The sequence below is a fragment of the Camelus bactrianus genome, chromosome 9 (genome assembly GCF_048773025.1).
Source record: "Camelus bactrianus isolate YW-2024 breed Bactrian camel chromosome 9, ASM4877302v1, whole genome shotgun sequence".
NCBI lineage: Eukaryota > Metazoa > Chordata > Mammalia > Artiodactyla > Camelidae > Camelus > Camelus bactrianus.
This window is the reverse complement of record NC_133547.1, coordinates 8,674,801-8,702,561: the sequence shown is the minus strand read 5'-3', so window position 1 is coordinate 8,702,561 and position 27,761 is coordinate 8,674,801. Positions and strand designations below refer to the sequence as shown.

The 27,761-nt window shown below is 47.8% G+C and overlaps 2 protein-coding genes across 3 annotated transcripts in view; one reads left to right on the top strand and one right to left on the bottom strand.

Annotated features, from left to right (window-relative positions):
• The window catches only part of SYMPK (symplekin scaffold protein), a 34,157-nt gene extending 15,764 nt beyond the window's left edge, over positions 1 to 18,393 (bottom strand). The window contains exons 1-12 of one of the 2 annotated variants that reach the window (XM_010946833.3): positions 18,240 to 18,393; positions 14,513 to 14,636; positions 14,303 to 14,368; positions 12,902 to 12,955; positions 12,738 to 12,811; positions 10,561 to 10,687; positions 9,703 to 9,952; positions 8,699 to 8,869; positions 7,242 to 7,481; positions 4,179 to 4,333; positions 1,629 to 1,779; positions 317 to 521 (exon numbers count right to left, since the gene is read on the bottom strand). In XM_010946833.3, coding sequence (XP_010945135.1) covers positions 317 to 521; positions 1,629 to 1,779; positions 4,179 to 4,333; positions 7,242 to 7,481; positions 8,699 to 8,869; positions 9,703 to 9,952; positions 10,561 to 10,687; positions 12,738 to 12,811; positions 12,902 to 12,955; positions 14,303 to 14,368; positions 14,513 to 14,617 — 1,598 coding nt within the window. In that variant the 5' untranslated portion in view covers positions 14,618 to 14,636; positions 18,240 to 18,393. Of the gene's footprint in view, positions 1 to 316; positions 522 to 1,628; positions 1,780 to 4,178; positions 4,334 to 7,241; positions 7,482 to 8,698; positions 8,870 to 9,702; positions 9,953 to 10,560; positions 10,688 to 12,737; positions 12,812 to 12,876; positions 12,956 to 14,302; positions 14,369 to 14,512; positions 14,637 to 18,239 lie in introns of those variants that run through there. The other variant, XM_045510608.2, reaches the window with a different exon arrangement.
• Positions 18,394 to 19,171: 778 nt separating this feature from the next.
• On the top strand, positions 19,172 to 26,264 carry FOXA3 (forkhead box A3). Its single transcript, XM_010946834.3, has 2 exons — positions 19,172 to 19,390; positions 24,508 to 26,264. The coding sequence occupies exons 1-2, from the start codon at positions 19,322 to 19,324 to the stop codon at positions 25,483 to 25,485; spliced, it is 1,047 nt and encodes a 348-aa protein (XP_010945136.1). The 5' UTR covers positions 19,172 to 19,321; the 3' UTR covers positions 25,486 to 26,264.
• The last annotated feature ends 1,497 nt before the right edge of the window (positions 26,265 to 27,761 follow it).

The following is a 27,761-nucleotide window of genomic DNA, read 5'->3' as shown; positions in this document are numbered from 1 at the left end:
GCTAAGTGCTTTATATGATGATCACCATCCACCCCAAGACTCATCTAATTTAATCATCTAACCACCACTGTGAACTCATTTCATTCTCCCCATCCTTGGAGAGAGATACTATCATCCCAATTCTAGGTATAAGTAAGGGGGTGTTTGGATGTAAAAGAAAACAATGGCTAAGGCTTAGTGGTTGTGGTGTTGACTCTGGAATCAGACCCTCGTCCAGACCAATCTCTGTTTATCTGTCTTTGCCTGTCTGTCTCTCATGCACACACACCAAGAACCAGGCCCTCAGTCCAGTACCAGCACCTGTAAGGGGACTCACCGGGGCTGCGTGACAGGGATGATGGGCTCTGGCCTCCTCTTGGCCTGGGGTGCCTCCTCCTCCAGAGCGGACATGGAACTCAGGGAGCCCACCACCGAGATCGCCTGGCCCTGGGCTGACAGGCGTCGCTTGATCAGGACACTTTCCGGCTTCACCACCTTCTCCTCCTTGGGCTCCTCTTTGTACTGTTTGGTCTGCTCCACCCCTGAGGGAGAGGCAGCAAATGGGCTCCAGGCACGTCAGCCCCACCTGCTAGGCTCCAAGGGGAGCCTCTGTTCTAAGGCTTACACACACAAAGCTCATTTAAATCTGCAAAATGGCTCTTCTGGAGCAGGTACATTTTCCATCCCCATTTTGCAATACAGCCATCGAGGCTCAAACTTGAAATGTCATTCACTGCTGGTGGGAGTATCAAATGGTACTGCCACTCTGGAAGGCTGATGAGCAGTTTCTAATAGCACTGAATATACCCAAACCTGTAACTCAACAGTGCTACTCCTTGGTATTTACTCAAGGTAAATGAGGGCATGCATTCATCAAAACACTTGTACACAAATGTTCACAGTAGCTTTATTCACAATGGCCAAAAACTAAATAACCCGCAGGTCCATCAACAGAGGAGTGTGGATAAACAAATGGTGGCCTAGTCACATAAGGGGATACCACTGAGCAATAAAAAATAATCTACTGCTTCACATCCCAACATGCATGAACCTCAAAAACTTATGCTGAGCAAAAGAAGCCACACTCTATGATCCCATTTATATGAAGTTCAAGACTAGGAAAAACTAATCTATGGAGACAGAAATCAGAATGGTGGTTGTCTCTGGAGGGGGGATGTCATGAGTGCTGACTGGAAAGGAACAAGAAGGAACTTTCCAGAGTGCTAGTAATAGTTCTTCTCCATCTGGGTGGTAGTTACACTGGTGTGTTCACTTTGTGAAAATTCACTAAGGTGTACACGTAAGAGCTGTGTGTTTCACTGTACATAATTTATACCTCAATAGTAGCGTTATAATGGGAAACCACCTGCGGCTCGGAGAGGTTAAGTAACTTGACCAAAGACACATAGCTATTAAGTGGCTGAGGTAGTCTGGTCCAACTCAGACCTCAAACCCAGGTCTGTTGGATTTTAAAGCCCAGGGCCTGTAAATATTGAGCACTCAATCCATCTATGGAACTCGTAATTATTTACACTTAAGATCTCATGTGATTTTCATTTGCACCACTACAAAGAAGTGCTCTTCCAACAAGGTGAACCCAGTGGCCAGAGTTAAACCCCTGGCCCAGGTCAGCTCTGTATGACACTCACCTGGCCCCAGTCCTGCGGCTGTCATCTGTGTGGCCATGAGCCGAGCCAGGTGTTTGATCTGGGCTTCAGTGCCTGCTGACTCCACTGGGGTGTAGATGGCTTGGAAGGAGGCGGGCATGACCTCAGGCAGGTACACCATGCTGATGAGGACCTACGGATGCCCAGGAAAAGCAGCCTTTCTTTACTCACTGACTCAACAGGCATCTGTTGCAAGCCCAGGCCAATGCTGGGGAAATGGCAGTGACTAGGACAGACGTAGGCCTGCTTCCATGGAGCTCAGACTCTTGGGGAAGTCAGAAAGAAAATAAATACTGCTGCAATGTGCTTTACGAGGGAGGAAGTAAAGGGTGCCATGAGATACATTAGGAAGGCCAGGGATGGCTTTGGCTCCCTGGGGCAGGGGCACGTAGGCTGAGAAATGAGAGAAGGGCAAGAATCAGACTGACAATGGAGTGAAGTCTTGCATTGGCAGGGTGGTGGTGGTGGTGTGTGTGTATACATATTTCAGGTATAGAGACAGCATGGGGAAAGGATAAGAGGCAGCAGAGCTGGTACCCTGTCCAGAGAGTGGAAGGACGTTCAGTGAAGAGTGTAATATGGACCAGAAACTGACTTTAAAAAAACATCAGGGGGCGGATATAGCTCAAGAACTAGAGCACATGCTCAGCATGCATGAGGTCCTGCGTTCAGTCCCCAGCACCTCCTCTAAGAGCAAATAAATAAATAAACCTAATTACCTCCCCCTCGAAAAAGTAAAAAAATTATAAATTTAAAAAACACATCAGAATAAAAAATAATAATTTAAGTGAAGAAAAACACATATAAGCTAAAAAAAATTCAGTATCCTAATAGAGCACATCCGTATCTGTCAGCAATTGGTAACAAAAGATAATTTCAAACTCCCTACATGCTTGGAAGTTTAAATGCATATTCTTAAATAATAAAATAATTAGAACAAAAAGATAAGGAAATAACTACAAATCAAAATGCGTAAGATGCAGCTAAAATGGTACTTAGCTGGAAAATCAGATCATTAAATGCTTACAATGGAAAGGAAGACTGAAAACTAATAAGCCAAGTATTTAACTTAAAACTTTGGGGAAAAACGTGAAAAGAAAGTAACATGAAAGAAAAAAGACAGCAGAAATAAAACAGAAAAAGTTACAAAAGGCTATCAACAAAATTTAAGAATCAGTTCTCTGAAATAACTGAAAACAAGCAAATCTACGAAGTATATAACCTTTAAAAGAAAAAAAAGAAAGAAAACAAGCAAATCTACAAGCAAGAATGAACAAAAAAGAGAAGAGGAAGGATGCAGTATTAGGGACAAAAAAGGGGCACATTACTACAGAGACAACAGGCATTACAAAAGTAAAAGAATCCTGTGAACAACTTCATGCCAGTAATTTGAGAAAGACAATCAGACAATTTCCCAGAGCGTGACAGGGATAGATAAGGTACAACAAGTTAATGGCAGCTCATCCGACAGGGCCTGAGGCAAGTTGAATTTAAATTTCATCTGGAAGGGAATGAAGAGCCCTGGCAGGGATTTGAGGAGAGAGGTGTCAGGACTTGAACTTGAGAAAGATGCCTCTGGCTGCCACAGGGAGAGTGGAAGGCAGAGCCAGGGAGCAAGCAGGCGGTGCTCGGCATGAAAGGGTGGGGCCTGGACAGGGCAGGGGCCTTGGGGATGGAGAAGAGGGGAAGGACTGGGGGTTGATGGGGAGGTAAAGAGTTTAACTCCTAAGTTTGTGGCTTGGAGACTGAGAGGCATGCGTGCGAAGAATACAGAGGGGCCATGGGCCTGTAGAAGACTGGTTGGGGAGAAATTTCACAAGTTTAGTTTTGACAGGTGCCTGAGGAACATCCAGAGAGAAAGATGCAGGAGGTGGTCTCATGTCCAGGCCTGGAGCTCACCAAAGAGATCTGAGCTGATGAGAAAACTCCTTCTCGCCACCCCAATCACCCAACAACTAGTAGCCTCTAGTCAGAGAAGGGAAAGCTGTGAGTGACTGCTGCTGAACAAGGGAAGAGGCATTCTCTGTGAGCACCCAACAGAAAGGTCTGGTGCTGCTACAGCCAAAGGACTGATGTGAGACCCCCAACCCCAATCAATTCAAACCAGCAGTTCTTTCACTTTGGAGCAGGACAGCTTTAAAAATCTGAAGAAAATGCAGGTCATCCCACCCCACCAACACCAATCCCACACCACTTAGAAAATAAGTCCCGGAGTTCACTCTCCAGTTAACAGACCTTTCCTGCAAAGGAGAGGAGAGAGAGAGTGAATGGGTTTGGATGGAGACTCAGACCACCCAGAGGGACTACTGGGGGTGGTGACAAATGACCACCTGAAGGAGTAAAGATCATCCAAGAAAAGGTCCATTCAAGGTGAGGAGGGCTCACTGGACTGCATCCTCCCAACACTAAGAATAAAAGTGTTTTAGATCTGATGTCATCTGGAAGTGGTGGGCAGTGTGGAGCAGAGGGGCAGGAAATACACTAGCGAGCCTTCCTCCCTGCCCTGCAGGAAACAGCCCCACCCATCCTCACCAGATTGGCCACATTGTCCGGCGTCAGCAGAGGCTGTAGGAACTCAGCTGTGATGTCTGTGTCTGACTGGCCGGAGATCTGGGCAGAGGCCTTCGAGGTCCCTGAGGGGCCTGGCTCCAAGTCCTTGTCCTCGTCGTCTTCCCCCAGGTTGGGCTCTAGAACAGAGAAGGAGACAAGATGCTGGCTCGAGAGAGAGCAGCCAGCCCTCCCCTTCTCGCAGGGACCCCAGGTGGTCCTGCCTCCTCGGCCTCAGCAAGTAGGAGCCCTGCGGCAGACGGAGACCTCTGTGCCGTGCAGCCCCGGGGACCACCTGCCTCTCTCTAGGCCTCAGTTCTCCTCATCTAGGGCAAGAGAATAAGCCATCTCAGCCTCGCTGAGCACATCCAAAAAGATGAAAAAGTTAATTAATAACTTCACAGAGCTTTACTGTTTAAAAACATCTATCTTTGAAATAGTGCTCAACCTCACCAGGAATCAGGAAAACATACAAAAATCTTAATAAGCCAGCAAGTTTGCCAATATGATTGACAAATAAAAAGTTGGTAGTGACAGTTGTTAGTAGGGGTGTGGACGGTGGAAATATAAACTGGTATAGCCTTTTGGAAGGGAAATTTGACAGGTCATAATTTTAATTTTGCACACCTCTTTGACACAGCAATTCCACTTTTAGATATCTACTTTAAAAGGTTACTCACTATAACTAAAGTAAACTGAGTAGAGAGTTCACTGTGGCACCGACTGTACAGACACATGGCACACAATAGCAGGCTGGTTGAATACGAGTACAGTGGTTCTAGCTCAAAGGAACAAATAATACGAACCTTAGAGGAAAAGGTTTATGTGCAAAGGTGTTCCTTGAAGCTGTATTTATAAAAGTGGAAAACTGGGATGTTCAAAAGAGTGACGATTTAAGTAGATTAAGGCAAAAATATGATGAAATGTTACCGTCTTTAAAAAGTTTGCAACACATGTAACAAACAGCTGATACCCTGCATTAACAAAGGGCACATACAAATCTATTACAAAAGGCTGACCAACCCAATAGAATGGGCACTACACAGAAACTCAAATAGCCAATAAATGTAAAACAATGCGCAGCTAAACACACATGCAGGAAAGCAAATCTAAACCCAGAAAACCGTTTAAACCCAGAGTTTACAGAATGTCCAGGCCTGGTAAGAGGAGGGTAATTGGCACTCACACACCACTGGGGTTGTGTACACTGGTGCAGTTTTTAGGAAAACTGCTATCAAGAATTTAAATGTATCCAGTACTAATGGATCCAGTGCTCAAATCTTGATTTCTGAAACTATTCCCTGTTTAAGAGAAACCAGGGCACCTTAGAGAAATGGCTGTTTCCAAGACTGCAGTAAGGAAAGTACAAGATGAGTCTAGAACATCTTGTTACGCCAGAAAATAAGAAATGCTCAAAAAAACTTATGGGACACATTAAAGGACACAGGAGCCCAGCTCAAAGGCTCCCACTGCTAAATATGAGGCAATCTGAGCAACAAAGTGAATAACAAGAATAACGGATTATAACCCAGACAATAAACAAGAATTCACAAGTCCACACTGATAATAAAGTAGGGAGAAGAAAAGAAAACTCTTCCTTACAGCAGAAATGCCAAGTAACAAATGTAGAAGGAAATCTTTTATAACCATTATAGTAATAACAGATGCAGGCAACAATCATCAATGGGTGTTAAAACCACTGGGTGAAAGTTTGAAGAGGAACTGATATTTCATATAGTTTCAAGTAACTCTCTCAGTTTATTATTTACAAAGGGAAAAAGGTACTTTACACTAGAGGAAGCTGGCAGTCATCACTTCCACCAAGAGATCAAACTCCCATCACCAATAATGGGTCAAACTGACATCATGTACCTCCTTATAACACACGGGGGAGGTGGGAGGTATCACTTCTGCAGTGTTCCTGCCAGAAGTCCAGAACCCGAATCCAATCAGGAGGCAAGAGCAGACAAACCCCAAAAGACGGACATTCTAGTAAACAGCTGTCCTGGACTCTTCACAACATCAAGGTCATGAAACAGAAGAAGGCTGAAGAAATGATTTGGGAGACTCAAGGGACATGACAACTAAACGCATCGTGCGATCCCACCTTGTGATGGGTAAACAGGAGTGTTCAGTACTATTCTTGTAAAATATCTGCAAGTTCAAAATTATCTCAAAATAAAAACTTTAAAGTAATAGAAAAATAAAATTGGTCCACAGAAAAGAACTTTAAATGTACAAGCCCTCTACCTTACCAATCCCACTACTGGGAATTTGTCTGATGACTGGACACGTAAGACTGTTACACTACAGCAATATTCATACTTTAAAGATAACGGATACAAATGAAACATCTATCAACAGGGGGATTGGTTAAAGTGGTCCATGAGCTCTACAGACAATTATGCCACCATTAAAAGGATGCAGTAGATCTCTATGTGCAGATATAGAAAGAGCTCCAAGATGACTGCTGAACAAATAAGGTACAGAACATTTCGCTTTGTATGCTTAGAGATCCCTACCTCACTCCTTATATTAAAATAAGTTTTTTCTCAATTAAAAAAACCAAACAAACCTTGATTCATAAATATTCTAGAAACAATCATGATTGATTTTTAAAAAATTTTGGAGTAAGGAAGACTGTCATGGTCGACACTATTAATAAATAATACAATCATTAAAAATTACTTCAAAAAGAAAATAGATTTATAAATGAAACACAGGAAAGAACTCTCCATACATATAAGGCATTTCTGAAAGGAAAAGTGTTAGCACCTGAGGAGCAGTTACTTTTGGGGAGACAGATAAAAAGCAGACTATTTTCATTTTATCCCTCTCTGTATAATTTAAGTAGTTCGTAATTACTTTTAAGTATATTATATATTTTAATGATTCTATTTTGATATCATTTATTATATGTCATCAGGTTTATACAATATAATTTATAATGTACATTTAGCTCACAGTTTCCTGTAGATAATTTAACATTTCACAAGGCCACTCCCTGCCACCACCTCCTCCCAGGCCTGACTCGGCTCCTCAGCTCACCCAGCTTCATCTTCTTGAGCGTGGAATCTGAGTCGTCTCGGGGCCGCTTGCGGGCATCCTTGCCACTGGGCATATTGCGGGCGATCTCAGCCTGAGGTGTGCCCAGGTCTACCAGCAGGGTGGTGATCTGAGCCTGGAACTCCAAGGAGGCTGGGTGCTTCAGCACACTCAACAGGTGCAACTTGAGGTTCTTACGCACGCTGCTCACCTGAGATTTGGCCAGCGTTGGGGGCAGGTTGGCTGTGAGGAAAGTAGCAAGAGCTTCATGCTGTACACAGGGCTCATGGGGCCCTGCCAGCCTCACTTCCTAAACCCTAGCTTGGGCAGTGGTTGCAGGCATATCCTAGAAAAATTCCTTCACTCTCAGATCTAATGCATGCCCTTCCCCCATACAAGCTGATACTCAAAACCCTTGAGAGGTCTCCTTCAGTATTAGTCAACCTTAAAACAAAGAGAAAACTCACCCTCCCGTTTATCACACATAAAGTCTCATCTCCCTCCATCTCTGGTCTGGAAATTCCAACATGCTTGCCCTGGGGAAGGCTATCCCTTCACCTCCAGAACATCCCAAATGAACTTCTAAAACAGTTGATCGTTGGTCCCAGACACCAGAATGATTTTCTAATGTCTAACAATCACCTTGACATGTGGGCCTCCCCTGTTCCACAGCGAAAGAGGATGCCTGTAATGTTGCCTGGCCAGCATCATTCCCCACTTCCTCAGCCAACAACACCCCTATTTTCCTTTGAGGGAACCACCCTGGCTCCATTCTCAGTCCAAGTGGGCAAGAGATTCAAGGCCAGTAAGAACACTGCAATCATCTGACCATTGTGATTGGTTCAGAGATAAGCTCACAATGTCTTCCTGGCCAATCAGAAACAATGAGCATCAGTCCTTGGACTTCTGCTGGAATGACTGGGAATGAGACACTCTCTTTCTCCTGAGGTTGCCAAGCAGACAGAATGGAAGTCTGGAGCAACTGGGGGCCATTTTCGATACCACATGGAAAGAGACATGTAAGAGCCAAGAGATGGAGACAGATTCATGGTGTGCACACACTCATGCCTCAATCCCAGACTTCAGTTCTCACATACACACAAAAGTAGAGAAGTCTAATGAATCACCATGTACCCACCAACAATATTTTGCTGACCTTGGCACATCTATCCTGCTTTTTTAGGGAGAAAGGGGAAGAGCTGGAATATTTTAAAGTCCTTCACAGACATCAGGTCATTTCACCTACACGTATCTCAATATTAAAGCCAGCTCTGAACCAGATTTCTTTCACATGCAATCACCAAAAGATCTGGGTCTATTCTAGAGAATCCTTCCTTGTGTCCACGACCTACTAAATTGATGATGAATCCCCTGGGGGCCTGCTACCTAGCTCACATTTCCTCAGGGAAGAGGGGACTGGCCAGTGGACAGGGAAGGAGAGGGGGAGGGGACCAACCTACCGTGCAGGGTTTCGTAAGCCTGAATCACCTCAGACATAAACATGGGTCTCTGGCGGGCAATATTGGCGAGGGAGCCCAGGGCTGTGGTCAGGTTGATGGAGGAGATAGCGGGGTGCACCATGAACTTGAGCAGCTGCTCTAAGGCTGCCTTGCCTTCTTCCCACAGCACATCTAATGAGAGAGAGAAGAGAACCAGTTAGTTGGGGCCTTTCTCCCTGGCCTCCAGAGAGAGCAGTCTTTGGGGCCAAAAGGAGAAAAATCCTTGTACACGCATGGCTGTGAATGGCTTAAAAAACACAGAAAATTTAGGGGTTGATGAGTTTGACTATAAGACTATTAATGAGTATAAAAATTTAGAGATGATGCTCAAAGCAAGGGCTTGCAATAGTAAAAGAGCAGAACTAATTTAAAATATCCAACCATAAGGAATCTATCTGAACTACACTGATGTGAAATTTTGAACACATATACATGCGTACATACACAAAGAACTCAAAGGTCTTTGATCCAGTCACCAAAAGTTAACCTTTAACAACTTTGGTGGATATCTTTCTTGACATTTCTTATGCAAAAACATACTGGATACCACATTATTTGAAACAGTGAATAAAAAATAGAATGTGATGAAACCATACTACAGAATATTGTGTAGCATCTGAATACAATATGATTAGGAAAATATGTAACTTAAAATAATATTGCCGAGTTCAAAAGGTTGTCAAACCATATATAAGAATAGCTAATATTTGGAGAATGCTTACTATGCCAGCCATGTTAACTCACCAAAAGCTCATACCTACACTCTAAAGTAGATGCCATAGTAATGACCCCCAATTTATTAAGGAAGAAATAGGCTCAAAAATAATAAACTGAGATTTGAGTGTTGCATGAGGGCTCTCAAGCCCTGTAATAAACTGACTCCAGAAATTAAAAACCAAGAAAAAAAAGGGGGGGGAGCCAGTGTAGTGACTGACAAATGGCACCAGCTGATGGGTAGCACTCACTGTACTGGATGTAGGGATGGTCACGAGGGATGCGGTCCAGGCTGATGTCATGCTCCTGGCGTCGGGGCACTTCCGAGTCAGCCATTCGGGGTGACAGGGTGACGATGAGGCCCTCCACAAACTTGATGGCGTGGGTACGGATGCCGTCATTGTCAGAGTCCAACAGCAGGATGATGTCCCCAGCCATGGCAGACACCATGTCCCAGCAGGCCTCCTGGAGCTCACTGATCACCCGTGACTTCACCATCCACTGTGAGTGGGCCAGGCAGGGATGGACAGACAGATAGATGGGAACAAGGCATCAACTGACAACCCCATAAATGATGATGAACAGTCATTTGGGGAACATTTACTGAGTTACAATTCTGTTCCCAGCCCTGTGCTAGGTGATGCTGGAGACAGGGCCCAGTGGTGACCAAGCCAGGTCTGGTCCTGCCCTCATTACGTTCACAGACAGTGACAACCCAGAATGATGAAGGCTCAGATCTTAAGGAAGCCAAAGGAATAATAATGCTGACCTCACAAGTTGGTGGCAGAGATTAAATAGATTCATTCATTTCATTAACATTAATGTACATCACACCATAGTGTGCACCCAGGCAGCCCATCCTGGTCACAGATCAGGTACTCTGGGAACATCTGTTAAATGTATCAGTGAACAGATGGATGGAAGGATGGGTTCATGGCAATTCCCTGACCATTAGACATTAGATCCCCCTGTTTTCTGTTCGCAAAGATCAACAGCACATCTTGCCCATGAAGAATTTTGATCTGACCCTGGTTTTGAATTCTGACTGATGAGTCTGTAAATGAGACCTGCCAGGCTAGGACAGCTCCAGGTGGGGAGAGAGCTCTCACCTGCAGGGCCACCTTGTAGAGCTGGGTCATGGTGAGGATGGCCTTCTTCACCACATTCACATTCTCATCTCTTAAAAGCATGTTGAGGTTCGCAATCAGTTTCAGCAGCAACTCAATGTCTCGCTTGCTGGGGGATGGAGGAAAAAGGGCACAGTCAAGGTGGTCTTTGGGCAATGGGAGCCTGGGGTCCATAAGAAAAGGAAAATCAGGGTCAGTGTGCCAGGAGATTGGAATGGAGGTGGGCAGAGTCAGGGACTGTACCTGTCTTGTTTGCCAGCACATCTGGAAGCTGAGAACAATGCTTGGCACCTCTGGAAACAGCTGCCCCCAAACACTGTTAGGTTGGTCCTCACCCCCCACTCTCTTTTGCTGTTAGGGCCTTGCTGTTCACATAAGGGGCAGCACAGCCTGACAACCCTGTGAATCTGGACGAGCCACTCTGTCTCATTTAGAATAGTTCCCACCTCATGGCTTGTTGTGAAAATTGCAACAATACATATAAAGTGCTTAGAACAGTGTAGAAAGCATTCAATAAATATTAGCCATTATTACTTCAACACACTTTGCTTTATGTCATCACTAGTTTTGCTTACTGATTTGTTTATCTAAGTCTGAGGGCTCTGAAAGTGGGGGACTCTTTCCAGTCTGAATACTAGCAGAGTCTCATTTTTTGTTGAAGGAAAGAATGAAAGGCCTTCAATAAATATTTGTCCAGTGAATAAAGAAATTCAAGGCTATACCTAGAACTCAGAATGTGAATTTTCATAGCATGTTACAATCTGACATTAGATATTAAGCTAATCAGTCAAAAAATAGGAAACTGTCAGCTACATGAAGGCAGGAACAGTATCTGTTTTTCTTCACTGTTATATTCTACAGCCTTACACAACTGCCTGGTACACAGCAGTTATGTGACATACCTGTTGAACAAATAGTTTTTTGGCAAACTCAGAAAATTTACCACAAATTCTCCCAGTAATAATCTATAAAAATGTTCAATCACTATGTCATATACCTGAAACTATTATAATATTGTAAATCAACTATATCTCCCCCACCCTCCAAAAACCCCCTACAAAACTAGTGGTTACCAGTGGAGAGAGGGAAGGGGGGACGGGCAAGATAGGGGCAGGGGTATACAGTATACATTTTACTATGTATAAAATAAATAAGCTACAAGGATATACTGTACAACACAGGAAATGTAGCCAACATTTTATAATAACTTTAAACAGAATATAATCTACACAGTCCACAATACAGAAAAGTCCTGCCCTTGTGGAGCTGGCATTTCTATGGGTAAAGAGAAGCATAATGGAATTTTGACTGGTGAGAAATTATAAAGAACAGTGCAGACAGGATATCAGACGTGTGTGGCAGGTGTGGCCAGAAAGGGCTCGCTGAGGAAGACCAGCCGAAAGGGAGGGAGCAAGCTCCCTGGGGGAAAGCGTCCTCTGCAGACACAGCAAAGAGAGGCCGTGAAGTGGAATGGCGTATTTTGAGGAACAAAAGGGAGGCCTGGGGACATAAGTGAGGATCAGAAAGGCCACCAGGAGGAGAGGCAAGGGTGAAGAGTTGGGTTTCAATCTAAGTGAGACAGTGAGCCAGTGAAGACCCAAGAGCAGGGAGGGTGGAGATCTGATTTACATTTCAGCAGGATCACTCTGGCCACTGTGTGCAAGAGGAAGCAGGCAACTGGGACAGTGTTTTCTTTTGCAGGAATAAAACATTTTGGAACTAGCCTGTGAATGTGCTAAATGCCACTGAATCGTTCACTTAAAAATAATTAATTTTATGTTTTATGAATTTCACCTCAATTAAGGGGGAAAAAAAAATAGTGGAAGCAGGGGAGCCAGACAGAAGGCCACTGAAGTCATCTAAGCAGGAGGTAATGGTGGCTTGGACCAGAGTAACAGCAAGGGAAGTGACTGAAAAATGGTCAGATGCTGTTTATAATGTGAAGGCAGAACCGACAGTCCTTACTGATGATGTAGCTGTGAAGTACAGGAGAAGCAGAGGAATCGTGGATGAATCTAAGCTTTTGACCTTATTAAATATTTGCTGAGGAGTCAGTGTGGATGGGAGGAAGGATGAGTCTGGGAAGCAGAGGGCAAGACTCTTAGGGCAGGGCCAGGCTAGGAACCAAAGAGGCCAACTCCAGCAGGGTTGCTCCCTACCATGCCTCCTCAATGAAGCCGATGACAAATTTGCGCACTTCAATCGACTTGTCTGCTTGGAATGCGATGATCTCCTGCCAAGGTCAGGAAGAAGGTGGGTCAAAGTTGCACCAGGATTCCCTGATCCCCAAATCCATACCCTTTCTGTCCCGATGGTCACTCACATCCAGGAAGTTGTCCAGTAGTGTGGGATCTTTGTTGATGATCAGTTCCTGGACCTGGAAGGAGATTGGGGATGGGAACGAGGAACACACATATAAAACCAGGGTCCAATCAGTGCCGATCGGAACACGTAGGAGAAAACAGCATGGGGAGGGGAGTAGATAGTAGATAAACTCAGTTCAAATCCTGGCTCCACCACCCCACCACAGCCTGGGCAAGTGGCTTCTTCTGAGTCTCGGTTTGCTCTTCTGCAAAATGGGAATCATAAAACAACAATTTATAGGGCTGCTGTGCAGCTTCAACGAGAAGCTTGGACAAGGTGCAGGTACTGGAGGACACTGAATATGTGACAGAAAAAGGGCTAATGAGGGAAGTGCTGCAGGCCCCCTACCTTCCTGAGGCTCATCCATCGATTCACTCCATTCTCTTTCTGCTTCTACTCCCCACTCAACCACCACAATTCAGCAGGCATTTTATGACAGTGAGAACCCATTTCCTGAGGCCCTTGTATCTGCCAGGCTCTTCGGAATAAGCCCTTCCCCAAGATATTCTCATAGAAAATCAGTGCCGGCACAGGCCTGGCTCCTACAACCCAAGGTACTATTGAATGGACCCCACGGCCACCCTACGAGGTGGCCAAGACCCCACTCTACTGCTAACGTGGAGGTGGCTACCTGACTCCACACACTGGGCAAAACTGGGGTTCTCATCCAGGCAACCTGACCCTCCAACCCCTGAACTGGACCCGCCTCCTGCTCTGAACCACACCCAGTACCTGCCCCTCCCCTCTCCTCTCCAGTCCTCTTCTGCCTTTGCATGGGCTATTCTGCCCTCTGCTCGAGATGCTCTCCCTCTCTCACTTGGCCAGCTTCTCTCCTTATCCTCCAGGTCTCAGCTCAGATGTCCCTTTTTCAGAAAGCCCTCCCTGATTCCTCATCCCTAGGTTGGGTCAGGAGCCTCCTCTAGTCTCCACAGCCCCCCGGGCTCTTCCCTCGCAGCCCTGCCCATTCTGGGTCCTCACTGTCTGGTGACCTGCAAGTCTTCGTCACAGGATAGAACCCTGGTAGAGAGGAAATACGAGGATCAAGAGCACAGGATTTGGAGTTTGAATCCAGCATCCAAGTCCTAGTTCAGCCAGAGCCTAGCAGAATGACTATGGGCTAATTATTTAAGCTCTGAGACTCTGCTTCCCTCTGCATAAAATGGGGATGAAATTACCCTGCCTCATAGGACTTTTGCGAGAATTCAATGAGAGCATGGCTGCATAGCACTGAGCACTGTGGCAGGCATATCCCAAGTCCTTAAATGTGGACACTAGTGTTATTACCAGTGACTTCTTTTTCATAGGTTCCCCTCCCGCCTCCCTTGTCCTGCTTAGCCCAGCATCACCGCCTCCCCCTCACCTGTTTGAGCACCGTGATCTTTGAATCATTGGTGATCAGTGCTGCCTGGTTCAGGAGATCCACCACCTGGAGGGAAGGTGAAAGGCAGGTGATGGTGCTCGCCTTGCCAGTCCAGCCCCTTCAGCACTCCCTGGGCTCCATCACCTGAGGGTGAATCACCCAACACAGGGCCTGTGCCTCCCCACTCCAACCCCTTCTCTCCATGCTCACTCTCTCTGAGGTGGTCATGCCATCAATGCCCGGCCCCTCCTCTTGTGTGAAAAACTGTGATGCCACGCTCCGGCGGGTGACGCTGTCCCCACTGCTGCCTGCCATGACTGCTGTCCAATGCTTCCTGGAGAAGAGGATAGATCAAGCTCTGGACTTTTACCCCACCATCTGCAAAGGGCTCAACACTCCTTTCCAGCCTGTTTGGTCCCTGTTGGGTCTTTTGAAGTCCCTCCCCCATCCAGAGTTGGGGTCAGACTCTATGTGTCCATGGGGTTGTAATCTGGGAGACACTGATGTCTCCCAGCTCAGAGGATGTATGTCGTGTAGTATGAGGCCTCACCTCCAGTACTTTACACATAGCGGGCTGACCATAAACATCTGCTGAATGACTGAACAAATGAACACACAGCAGCCATCTCACTGGTCTCAGTGCCTCTTGTCTCTCTATCTGGGCTGCACTCTGGACTGGACACCAGAGCAGGCTTTCTAAAACACAGCTCTGAGGAACCCTAGCCACAGAGTCCTGCACATAGTAAGTACTCAATACATCAAAGAAGGCCTAATTTAAATAAATTGTTTCAGCCATTTTCTGGAATACTACGAAGTTGTTTTTTAAAAGGCTGAGGTGGGGAAGACTTTGTCCCAAGGTTGCACTGGCAAAATTATGAAATAAGAAGGATGTCAATTACAGTACTATTCCTAGCAGTAAAAGACTACTATTGACCCAAGTGTTCTCAAATAGGGAGACTGGCTGAAAAACTATGATACATCCACATAATAAAATACTATGCAACTGTAAAAAGGAATGCGGGAAAGGAGAAGAAAGAATAAGGAAAATCTCTATACACTGATAAACAAGGAAAAACAAGCAAAATGAAGACAATGTTTACTGTATGCTCCCTTTTTACAAAAGAAAGGAAAATATGTATATGTTAAAAAAAAAAAACTGAAAGGAAAAACCAAAAAGTAGAAAAGGGAAGAAAAATACTTAAAAAAATGGATGGATCTCAATGTATTATCATCATAAAAAGATGACAATGACAGTCTGCTGCATCACAGAAGAATTCAATTGATTTTTCTCAAGTTTGTGTATGGATACACAGAATAACCTGAGACAAGAAACAACTGGGTCTCAGTTTCCTTTTCTGTGAAACAGCAATGGAAACAGTGTTTACCTCCCAGGACTATTCTGAGTAGTAGATTATTTAGTATACATGGTAAACATGAGGTAAGTACAGCTACTATTTTTATGTGCACAGAAAGAAATCTGAAGGCTACTGCATAAACTGTTAATAATTTGAGGAGGGTAAAAAAGATTCATTTTTTAAAATGAACATGGTGGGCAGGGTATAGCTCAAGTGGTAGAGTACATACACAAAGTCCTGGGTTCAATCCCCAGTACCTCCTCTAAAAATAAATAAGTAAACCTAATTACCTCCCCCCGACAGAAAAAATTAAAACAAATAAAATGAACATAACATACCGTACACAGTAGTTTATTCAACAGGTATCTGCTGAATGACTACCCAACAGCCTCCTTCCTAGTCTCCCTGATGCCTGTCACCCCCGTATCCTTCCTAAAGTGAAAGCCAGTGTCCTCACCAAGGCCTATAAGGCCTTATGTGATCCGGCCCCTCCTACCTCTGCCCTCATTTCCCTCCCAGCTCTCTCTGCTCCAGTCACTCTGGCCTCCTTGTCATCACACCAAGCATACTACTTCCTCAAAGCCTTGGTACTTCTCTTCCTTCTGTCCGGAATACTCCTCCTGTCAGATACTGGCACAACTCCCTCCCTCCTTATTTCCTTCAGGTCTCAGCTCAAATATTCCAACAGTAAGGTCTTGCCTGACCACCCTACTTCAAATTTCAATTTCCTCTTCCCATCTGTGTTGCTTTATTTTTCTGCATGGCATTTATTATCATCAACACACTACATATTTATAAGCTCCATGAGAGCAGAGGGTGTGTGTGTGTGTGTGTGTGAACTTTCTCTATTCCCAGCATGGAACAATTTTTGGTACCAGTAAGTGTTCAATAAAAATCTGCTAAGTGAATGCCAAAGGGCTTCAACAATCACTGACCTTAATATCCCTACCCTTTCGCTCTAGAATGCTTGAAAAATAACCTAATTATTTTTCACCTAATATTTATTGACAATTTAATATGCACTGGGGCACAATCCTAATATACATATTAACTTATCTAAACCTCACAACACCAACTCTTCAAGGTGGATACTATTTTTCATCCCCATTTCACAGGTAAGGAAATTCCAAGTCCAAGGAGGTAAAGACACTTGACCAAAGCTCACAACTTGTAAGATGTAGACCTAGCAGTATGGCTGCAGAATCTATCTTTCTCACCACTAAGCTGGACTGCCTCTCTGAAAGGAACTGCTCCCCTACCCCAGGTCTTTTCATACAGGCCAAAGGCCATGGCCACCCAATAATCCAGTATACTGCTGTTTCCCATTAGAACATAATGAACCTTTTCATGATGAACTTCTCCACTCTTTTCATGATGAGAATACATTGATCCACCCAAACTTTTTACCCTGTGTCCTTCCTCTTCCCCTTTTTGGTTTATTCTCTCTCTCTCTCTTTCTCTCTCTCTCTCTCTCTTTCTCTCTTTCTCTCTCTCTTTCTCTCTCTCTCTCTCTCTTTCTCTCTCTCCCTCTCTCTCTCTCTCTCTCTCTCTCTCTCTACACACGCACATCTCCTTTTCTTCCATAAAAACGGAGCATACAATAAACACTGTCTTCCACTTCGATTTTCACTTAATACATGCTGGAGCCCACTCTCTACATCTCATTCCTTTTTTGCCCCCTTTCCTCATTCCTTTTTACAGTTGCATAATATTTTATCATGTGGATATTATTAATTTTTTCCCTGCCAGTCTCCTTACTGAAAGAACATTTGGGGTGTCTGCAGCCTTTTGCTATTACAAACAACCACTGTTTCCGCCCCCCACTCCCCGTGTACTCCTTATGGAGTCCCACTGCCCCACTCCCACCGGGAAGTATGATGAGTCCTCTCATATACATAGAGCGGCCCCACTCTGTGTATCTTTCATTCATTCAACGAACATTAAATGGGCGTTTTCAGTGAGACTGCGCTGTGCTGGGAACAGCGGTGATCAACACTACCCAGTCCCTGCCCCCATGGAGCTCACGGTCACAGACAGAACTAAAGAGCTACACAAAAAAAGGTCCAATAACAAATCAGATCACAAGTGACATGAAGGAAAGGAACAAAGACCTATGAGAGCGTTTAAAAGGCGGCTTTCGGGACTGAGGGCGGGAAAAGAGGGCTTCGCAGGGGAAGTGACGTTGGTGCCGAGACCCAAAAGATGAATGGGAGTTAGCCAGGTGGAATGAGTAAAAGGATGTTGCAGACAGAGGGGACGGCATGTGCAAAAAGCCTGAGGCGGGAAGGCTTGTGGCGAGTCTGAGGAACTGAAAAGCCCGTGCAGCTGTGCGAAGTGAGGAACGAGCAAAAAGGCAGAGCAGAGGCCGGCGGGGCGGAGGCGCCCTGACGGCTCCGTTGGAACTTTGCCCTGAGGGCACCGGGGAGCCACGGGAGGGTCCTGAGCTAGGGAAGAAACTGGGGTCGTGAGCGTCACTACTCCCCTCTCCTCTCAGCGTCCCCACACTCCCCCCGACAGCTCCCCTACTCTTTCAGGGTCCTTCCTCCCTTCGTCCCCGGGCCCCCACGCCGGCCCCCGCTCACCGCGGCTCCGGCCTCCGTCCCCCTCGCGCCCCCTCAGCAGCGCTTCTTCACAAACGCTGCCGCCGCCATCTTCCGCTCGCCGCCGTGACACTGCGCACGCGCCGCACTCGCGGAGTCTCTGGGAAATGGAGTCCACTTTGCAGCCGGACCCCGCCCCTACTCCTGCCTTGAGAGCGGCCTTCCGCCTTCCACCCCCAACAAGATGTCACGGCAGCATTTCATTTCCGGCTTTCGGACGCCATACCTTCTGGGAAATGCAGTCCTTTGACAGAGGCGCAGGACGGAAAGGGAGATAGAGGCTTCTGGGAAATGGAGTTCACAGTAGTTCTGGGTCCCTGGACGGCTGGTGTTAGAGAGTGTGGGGAGACCGGGAGGCGAAGCTCCTACGTCTTTGAGGTGGTCTGTTGCCCCAGCGGGATCTGAGCAGAGGCCCTGATCCCCTCCACCTTTGATCCTGACCATTTACACAGTATGGAGCATTTCCAGCCATTAGAAGCTTCAGTCTTTCATTTCGTCCAAAGGGAAATGTGGTTTCGAGGGTCTCTTACCAGTCCTTAGAGTAGTATATCGGGACCCCTGGAGACCACTCAGTTCTGAGCCCTCTATTCTCCGTAGCAGTCGTGCTGGGCTCTGGCTGTTCGCCCGCTCCAGTCGAGATGATGAAACCCCCTGGGCAGAAGGGCCTTAGAGTTCTGCCCTCGGGGCTCTTAGTATCAGCAATGTCTATCTACCACCTGTAACTCCCTCACCCTTCAGCCATCTCCAGCTCTCGCGTCCCCGGGCTGCGGCTCCCGGCGCCTGAGGTCTATCTCCTCGCAGTCCCGCAGGGGGCGCCCCAGTCCGGGCGCACCGCCCTCGGGGAGGCGGGAGGGGAGCCCAGGGCGGGCGAGGGCGGGCGGGGGTGGGGGGGTGTCCCGGCTATAAAGCGTGGCCGCCTCCCGCGGCGCCCAGGACGGCTGGGACCCTGTGCGGTCGAACGGACGGGCGCCGGTCGGAACTGGGGTCGTGCCGACTGAGAGATCCGAAGTGCTCGGTTCCCCCCCGGGCCAGAGCGGGGGCGGGTGGGGGCGCAGGCCCGGGGGATGCTGGGCTCGGTGAAGATGGAGGCCCATGACCTGGCCGAGTGGAGCTACTACCCGGAGGCGGGAGAGGTGTGTCCTCGGGGATGGCGGAGCGGGAAGTGGGGGGCAGGGGGCAGAAATCGGGGTGCAGGCCTAAATGGGGGCAAGGACCAAGGTGTGGACTCAAATGGGGACCCCAGCTAGAATTGGGGGCCGGAGGAACTAGAGACACGGAGACCAGGTGTAGGAGTCAGGGACAGAGGACAATGCATGGGAGCGCGGTTCAGGCAGACTAGTCGGAGTGAGGGCTTAACTGGGAGTCAGGAAGATTTAGGCAAGGGTCAAGCCATAGTTTAAATGTGAGGACTGGGTGTCAGGGACCCAAAGTACAAGAGATTAAAATCAACAAACCAAAGATAGGACTCAGATCTCCGGTTACGGACAGAGCTGGGGGATTAGGAAATAAGGTTCAGAATTGGGGGGAAAAGATAGGGACCAAGAGATGGGAGAGGGAAGTCACCATTAGGGGAAGTCTGAGCTGGGAACTCAGGATTAGAATTTAGTGTTAAAGCTGGAGGATCTGGGGTAGAAATAAGAATTGGGGCTCCCGGATAAGGATTGGGGCTGAGAACTACGTTAAAGTTAGAAATAGGGATTGCTGTTCAGAGATAAGAGATGGAGGTGCTCAGAGATGACGCTTGGTTTGGAAAGTGTGAATAACAGGTGATTTAGAGCTGGGGCTCAGATAGATAGGGGCCAGACAGATGGGATCAGAGGATCCTGAGAGCAGGGGACTGGGCAACAGCACTGGCAGGGGACGGGGCCCACCTCCATCCACCCCCATCCCTACTCATGACCCTCTCCCCTCCCAGCTGAACTTCAGGGATTTAATTGTTATTAGAGACCCTCAGCAGGGATTCTTCTTGTTGGAGTCTGGAGGGTTTCAGATTTCACATCCCCGCTCCCCAACTTTCCAGCAATCTCCAGTATTTACTAATGTCCTCACCACTCCCATCTCAGACAAGACTTCCCTGAGTAGGGGGCAGGGGTATATCTTAATTTCCTCACCCCAGCCGACAGAAAGTCCTTCCCCAGATCTAACTCCCATTCCTCTTGCTGCAAGGACCCCTCCTTAGCTCGCTGTCTCTGTAGTCAACATGGGGAAGTGGAGGGAGGGCAGGGTCCTAGTCAGAGTGTTATGGGGGTCTGGAAGCTTGGGTTTCTAACCTGGAAGGGGACTGCAGACTTGAGATGGGTATGGGAAGGGAATAGTTGAGTTCTCCAAAGAGACTAAGATCTGGAGTTTACAGGGGCCCCAGTGTGCCTGAGTCCTGGGTCTGGGGTTTGAAGCTATAGGGTGGGACTCCTGGATACCCAGGCCTGTGGGGCTTGGCAAGGTGCCCAGGAGGGGCCAGTCCTGGGGCTGTAGAGGTGTGAGGTGCACGTGGGGTGGGGCAGGCTGACCAGGGAAGAGATTGGGAGTGTAGAGAGGTGGAGGCAGGGCGGCTGGAGATGTCAGCTGTATGGTGGGGAAGATAGAGACCAGGCTGGGGTTGGAGAATCCCAGATAGTGGGGGATCCCAGCTGAATCACCTCCCCTCAGAGAGTTCAGAGTCTAGGGACATGATTTATGGGAAACAACTACAAATCGATGTTTTGGAGTTGCATTTTAAGAAGTAAATTGTGAGAGTCTAGGATGAAGGATTCATTATTTGGGGCATAGCCTGAAGTTTAGGGGCCAATTTGTGTGCATATTGTCCCTGAAATTGCAGGACAGTCTAGAGATGGTCAGCATTTGGGGGCATATTTTGGAAGAGTTGACTTTTGGGGGCTGGAAATGGACATACTGTCTAAGGGTCTCATTGGCTTTCCCATCAGCTGAACCACCTGCTCCCCCTGGGTCAGAACAATGGGGAGAGAAACATCTGCATCCACTCAGTGACAGAGAACTGAGGGCACCCCTAAACTGCTTTTTGCCCACCATACCCTCTTGCTGAGGTGATATTGATACCCCTAGACTGACTCCCTGTCTGGAAGGAAATTGAAAAGTCATCACCCTAAGGCGATATCACCCACTGGCCTCCGGTTCTCACAGATTAGCTGGTCCAGTTGCTCCCCTATTTTAGAGATGGAAAACCTACAGCCTCTCAGAGTGTATGGGGCTACTTGAGATCCTAGGCTGGGACCAGGATTAGAAACTAGACTTCTGGCTTCACACTGCCTCCCTTGGCTCCCTGTCACACCCTCCTCCAGAGACAATAAGGAAATGAAAGGGGATAAATTCTGGCCTTCTGAGGTGGGGGTGCCGGTCCCCTGAGAGCTTCCCCCCAACCTCAGCCCCGCCCTTGCAGGGGAGATCCGGCTCAGACCCGGACACTGGGGGTTCATCCCAGCCCCGGGGCGTGGGAAAGCCTAGGGTGGATTAAGGCAGCTACAGCGCTTGAGGTCAGACCTCAAGAAGGACTTCCGGGTGGGTGGGGAGCCAGAAAAGGAGGGCTCTGGGGTCCCAGTCTCCCTGCCTCTGTGATACAAGAGAGTCTGAGTTGGAGAAATGTAGAGGGGTTGTAGAAGGATTTAGGAACTCTCTGTGGAGCCCCCTGGGTCCAACACCTTCTCTCCTCTCTCTGCAGGACCCTCTTCCCTTACTCTTGGGGAGGGGCCAGAACCAGCCAACCAGGGGGGAGACCAGTGCATGGGGGAGGGGAATAGCCATAGCTCCAATTTCAATGCAAGACTTCTGGGGAGATGGTGGTGCTGAAGGAAGGAGGCAGAGAGATACAAAGAGGTGCTGAAGGAGAAAGAAAGATGGGGGGGAGGAGAGGAGTAGGGTAGAGAGAGAGAAAGGGAGAGATGGTACCAAGGAAGGGAGAAAGAGATGTGAGAGAAGGTGGCGACAGAGAGAAAGAGAGATGGGGTTTGGCAGAGTCACGAGGAAAGAAAGGCAAGGACAGAGAGATGAGGGAAAGAGATGGAGGAGAGAGAGAGAGACAGGGAGAGATAAAGGGAGAGAGATGAGGAAAGGAGAGAGATGGAATGGGAAAAAGAGGGAGAGATATAGGGAGGGAGTGAGGGAACGAGTATAGAGGTACTGAGACAGGGGAGGAGATGGACAGATACACACAGAGCCAACAGGGAGATTCAAAGATCCATAGGATGGGGGAGGGTATAGCTCAAGTGGTAGAGTGCATGCTTAGCATACATGAGTTTCTGGGTTCAATCCCCAGTGCCTCCTCTAAAAATAAATAAATGAACTAATTACCTCCCCCACCAGAAAAATAATTAAAACAAAACAAAACAAAAAAACACACAAGAACAAAGAGACACAGGAGAAAAGAGCTACCTGGACAGACATATGAAAGAGAGAGGGGATAATTTCTACTGGAACTCAGACCTAGGTTGATTGCCACCTATTCCTGACTCTCTGAGTGACCCTGGCAGTTCCTCTTTCTCTCAGGACCTTTGGATCTGCAGACACTTAAGTGACAAGGAGATGAGATGTGACACATTGATTCATAGCAGAGGTAGCAGCACCTCCAGTGCCATGAGACCCCTTCAGCGGGAGGGGATCAGGACAGACAGGCAGATGGAGGATTGAGGGAGAAAGGCTGGGAGAGAGTGGAAAAGGATAAATACACAGAGAGAGAGAAGTCACCATCCAACATGCTTCCTGTTTTCCTTGCTTATCTTGGTCACTTCCTGTGAGATTGACAGCACCATGAGGGCAAGCATTTCAGTCTGTCTTGGTCACTGCTTTTATAGCATGATCCAGACCACCCATCCGGAGCCAGACTACCTGATTCAGAATCCCAGTTCTGCTCCTTCCTTGCTGTGTGAGCCGCCCCCAACAACCTCTCTGGGCCTCAGCTTACCCAGCTGTAAAATGGGTGTCATGTTAGTGCCTCCCCCATAGTGCAGTTATAAGGATGAGAGCAGACGTTTCCTGTGAAGTGCTTGGAGTAGTGCCTGGCTCAGAGTAGGTGGCGAATAAATATCGAATATTTGAGACACTGTATCATTACTTACAAAGACATAGGAATGTCTGCTGTATTTCACTGAGCTAAGATGAACATTTTCCCCCCATTTGAACATTTCTGAAAATGGAATGGGTTTTACAATCAGTGATGTCTAGGGATTATAACTGACAGTGTTTTTTTTCCCATTCTTATTGATACTTAATATTGCAGCTTACAAAGTAATATCTTTGATGTGATGACCTATATATAGTAAGTAGATGACATATATTAGGTTGAAATGTGGAATTTCTGACTTTCAAATGTTCTTGACCTATAAAGACTGTAATTTTATAACCTAAAAGATTGATAGAACATACACATATAGATTTCATTATTAGGTAAATTAGCAGCTCTTGGATCTTTTTTTCTTTTGGTCTCAGGACTTCTTATACTTTTTTTTAAATTTCTTAATTTTTATTTCTTTTTTAAAAATTTTGGGGGGAGGTAATTAGGTTTTTATTTATTTGTTTTAGTGAAGGTACTGCTGAGCTATACCCTCCCCCACTACACTCTTAAAATTATTGAGGACCCCAGTTTCTGTTGACTGGGGTTATATTTATCAATAGACACCACATTAGAAATGAAAACTGAGGAATTTTAAAGATATGCATTAATTCATTTGAAAATAGCAACAATGTATTAGTATAAGTAATGTATTTTTATTAAAATAACTATACTTCAAAATATTTAGTGAAAGGAGTGGCACACTTACATTTTTGCAAATCTCTTTCATGTCTGGTTTAACAGAAGACAGCTAGATTTTCATAGCTGCTTCCGCGTTTAGTCTGTTGCAATGTCATGCATTATGTGGCCTCTGAAAAACTCCTCTGCATGCTCATGAGAGAGAGTAACAAAGGCTAGTCATATCTTAGCATTGTATGGGAATAGTTTTGACCTCATGGATACCCTGAAAGGGTCTCAGAGGCTCCCCAGGGTGTCCCAGAGCACACTTTGAAAACCACTTAGAGTGTGAGCTCCAGTGCATGGGAGCCTAGGGGATGGGGTCAGGGAGCGGGATCATGAGGACAAGGAAGAGAGAGGGACTCCAACAGACAGCTGTCTACAGACAGAGGTAAGGATGGAAGGGAATCATACAGGAGGCAAGACAGACAGATGGACACACAATGGGTCCGACAACCCTTTGCTTACTGGCGGACTGGAGACTCACTGCTCGCCATCTCTCTCTCCTTGCAGGTTTACTCTCCAGTGACCCCAGTACCCACCATGGCCCCCCTCAACTCCTATATGACCCTGAACCCTCTGAGCTCTCCCTACCCCCCGGGGGGGCTCCCTGCCTCCCCAATGCCCACAGGTCCCCTGGCGCCCCCAGCCCCCACAGCACCTCTGGGGCCCACCTTCCCAGGCCTGGGTGCCAGCAGTGGTGGAGGCAGCAGCTCAGGGTACGGGGGCCCGGGACCGGGGCTGGTGCATGGGAAGGAGATGCCGAAAGGGTACCGGCGACCCCTGGCACACGCCAAGCCGCCATATTCCTACATCTCGCTCATCACCATGGCCATCCAGCAGGCGCCCGGCAAGATGCTGACCCTGAGTGAGATCTACCAGTGGATCATGGACCTCTTCCCCTACTACCGGGAGAACCAGCAGCGCTGGCAGAACTCCATCCGCCACTCGCTGTCTTTCAATGACTGCTTCGTCAAGGTGGCGCGCTCCCCAGACAAGCCGGGCAAGGGCTCCTACTGGGCCCTGCACCCCAGCTCAGGTAACATGTTTGAGAATGGCTGCTACCTGCGCCGCCAGAAGCGCTTCAAGCTGGAGGAGAAGGTGAAGAAAGCAGGCGGCGGGACCTCCACCTCCAGGAACAGTGCGGGCTCTGCCGCCTCGACCACCACCCCTGCTGCTGCAGTCACCTCTCCGCCGCAGCCCCCGCCCCCCGAGCCTGAGGCCCAGGGTGGGGAGGACGTGGGGGCTCTGGACTGTGGCTCACCCCCTTCCTCCACACCCTACTTCACTGGCCTGGAGCTCCCAGGGGAGCTGAAGCTGGATGCGCCCTACAACTTCAACCACCCTTTCTCTATCAACAACTTGATGTCGGAACAGACACCAGCACCTCCCAAACTGGACGTGGGGTTTGGGGGCTATGGGGCAGAGGGTGGGGAGCCTGGGGTCTACTACCAGGGCCTCTATTCCCGCTCTCTGCTTAATGCATCCTAGCAGGTATGTGGCGGGGTGGGAGCATGGTGGGTGGGGTATGGCTGTAGCTCACACCATCAGGCTCTTGGGGCCTGATCCTCCTGGTGACACTTTGCTTGTCCCGTCAGTTAACATCTTGGTTGGTCTATTACTTACTGTGGTGACTGCCGTCTCTGTGGGCACCAGGTTGATCCACTAGGTACTGTGATAACTGCCACTGACATCTTGGTAGGCCCACTGGGTACTGTGAAGACTGCCATGTTGATTGATATTACTGGTTGATCTACTGGGTGCTCTGATGGCTGCCATCTGGGATGACATCTTGGTTGGCCCTCTGGGCGCTGTGATGACATCCTCTTGGCTGACCCTTTGGGTGTGATGGTGGTGCCATTTCAATTACATCTTCTTTGGCCCATTGGATACTGTGATCACTTCTTTGTTGGTGGATTTATTGGCATAGTAGGTGCCAAGTTGGCCACCCTCCTGCATAACATCTTTTTTGGCCCATTGGGTACTGTGATGGCCACCATCTTGGCTGGCCGACATAACCAGTGTATGCATCATGATGGCTACCACAGCCCCTGTGTTGGCCATGTCATCACCATCTCTGGCGTGAGTGGAGTGAGGGATGGAGATGAGGATACTTCTTGGTTTTCTCTGTAGCCCATCCTCCCTCTGGTCCAGGAGAAACCAGAATGGACTGGTTAGGGTGTGGGGAATTTCTACTGAAGTCTGGTTCTTGCCTGGGAAGCGGGATACTGGCTGCATCTGACCATTAAAGACACCATTTCTGCCTCTTACTGAAAGTCTCGTTTCCTTGGCGAGTGGGCCCTGTGAGGCTTGAACACCTGAATTGCTGTTCCCTGTCCCCTCTCCTTCCTGCCCCCAAGAGCTGGCTGCCTCTGGGGGAAGGGCTGGGGGAGGCATCGACCTGACCTTTGGCTCTTTGCTGTCCCTGACCCCAAGGACAGTTTGTTCACAGATAGCAGCCCCCGCAGCAGTGGGGCCAGGGCAGCAGGAGGAGGTGGCGCTGCAGTGACCAAGGCCATCTCCCCACCCCCACTCTCCGGACACACGCCTCTAGCTCTGAGGCTCAGGGAGCCCAGGGGCTGCGCAGTTTTTGGTTAAGCTGGGGAGGAGGAGACGGGACAAACCAAGTGTTAACTGAAGGAGACAGTGTGTGTATTAGTTTCTGCGTGTGTGCGCCTGTGCCTCTGTGGGTTGTAGGATATCACTGTGCCCATTGAAGTCCCTGTGGTCTGCTGCAGAGTGTTATTTAGTGTTTGTATCCCTCAGTTGTGTGAGTTTGTATGTCTGTTCATCCTCTGGGTGTGTGCTTATTGTGGGCATCTCGCGATATCAGACTCACGTGCTTTGTCTTTATTGTTTTGTGTGTGTGGTTCTCTTATATACCTCTCCCGGGGACCCTCTGGGTCTCACACTGTTGGATGTGTCTTTTCTGTCTGTCTATTTGCATACCTGCTGCCTCAGAGAGTCTGTGTCTACATCATTGGTGACTATATCATTGTCGTGGGTCATTGTGTGTCACTGTGTGTTTCATGTGTATCTCTGTGAGTCAGCATCTGCCTGTATTTTTTTTTTTAAGTATATCTGTGTTTGTGTATCATGCCTGTCTTTGCTGTGTGCCTGTCACTGTTGTGTGTGTGTGGGTGAGCATGTGTTTGCTGGCCCTGGTGTGCTTCTGTCACTTTTACGTGCAGGTGTGTGGGAGAGGAGGTGGGTCCTCCTTCCAGCGCTGGAGGCTTCTGGGGGCCTCTGGGTTTGGGGTCTGGGTATTTCTATCCTTCCAGGTCTCTTCCTAGGCTCTGGGTCTGAGATCTGTGGCTCAGATGTCCTGCGGGTATAGCTCTCTGGGAAAGACAATTGTGTTCTTCACACTCTGTCATTTAACAGTGAAAACTGAGAACCAAAACCAGAAGGGGCTGGGGCAGGGCCAGGCTGGAGCCGGTGTCTTTTCCTCGGTTTACCTTTGCCTTTCTTGGTCGTAGTCACTCTAGCCACTTAATCATTTATTTAGTCAGTCAGTCATTCAAAGACCAAAGGCTGTCTCTTAATCCACATGTGTGTGTGTGCACGTGTGTGTGTGAGAGAGGGGGAGAGAGAGAGAGAGAGAAATGTTTCTCCCAGTTCCTGAGTGTCCATCTTTCTCTTTGTCTCTTAATGTCATTTTTCTCAGTGTCATTCTGTCCCTCTCTTGCCTTTATTCTCTGTTCCTTGGTTTTGGGGAAGACACTCGCTCAGTCTCTGTGCGTCTGCCTCATACGCTCTGCCTCGCT

What these genes read in the sequence shown, in the direction of transcription:
- FOXA3 (XM_010946834.3), top strand. Translation starts at nt 19,322, where the DNA reads ATGCTGGGCTCGGTGAAGATGGAGGCCCATGACCTGGCCGAGTGGAGC. An exon ending in ACTACCCGGAGGCGGGAGAG is followed by an intron (nt 19,391 to 24,507) that starts GTGTGTCCTCGG and finishes CTCTCCTTGCAG; the next exon opens with GTTTACTCTCCAGTGACCCC.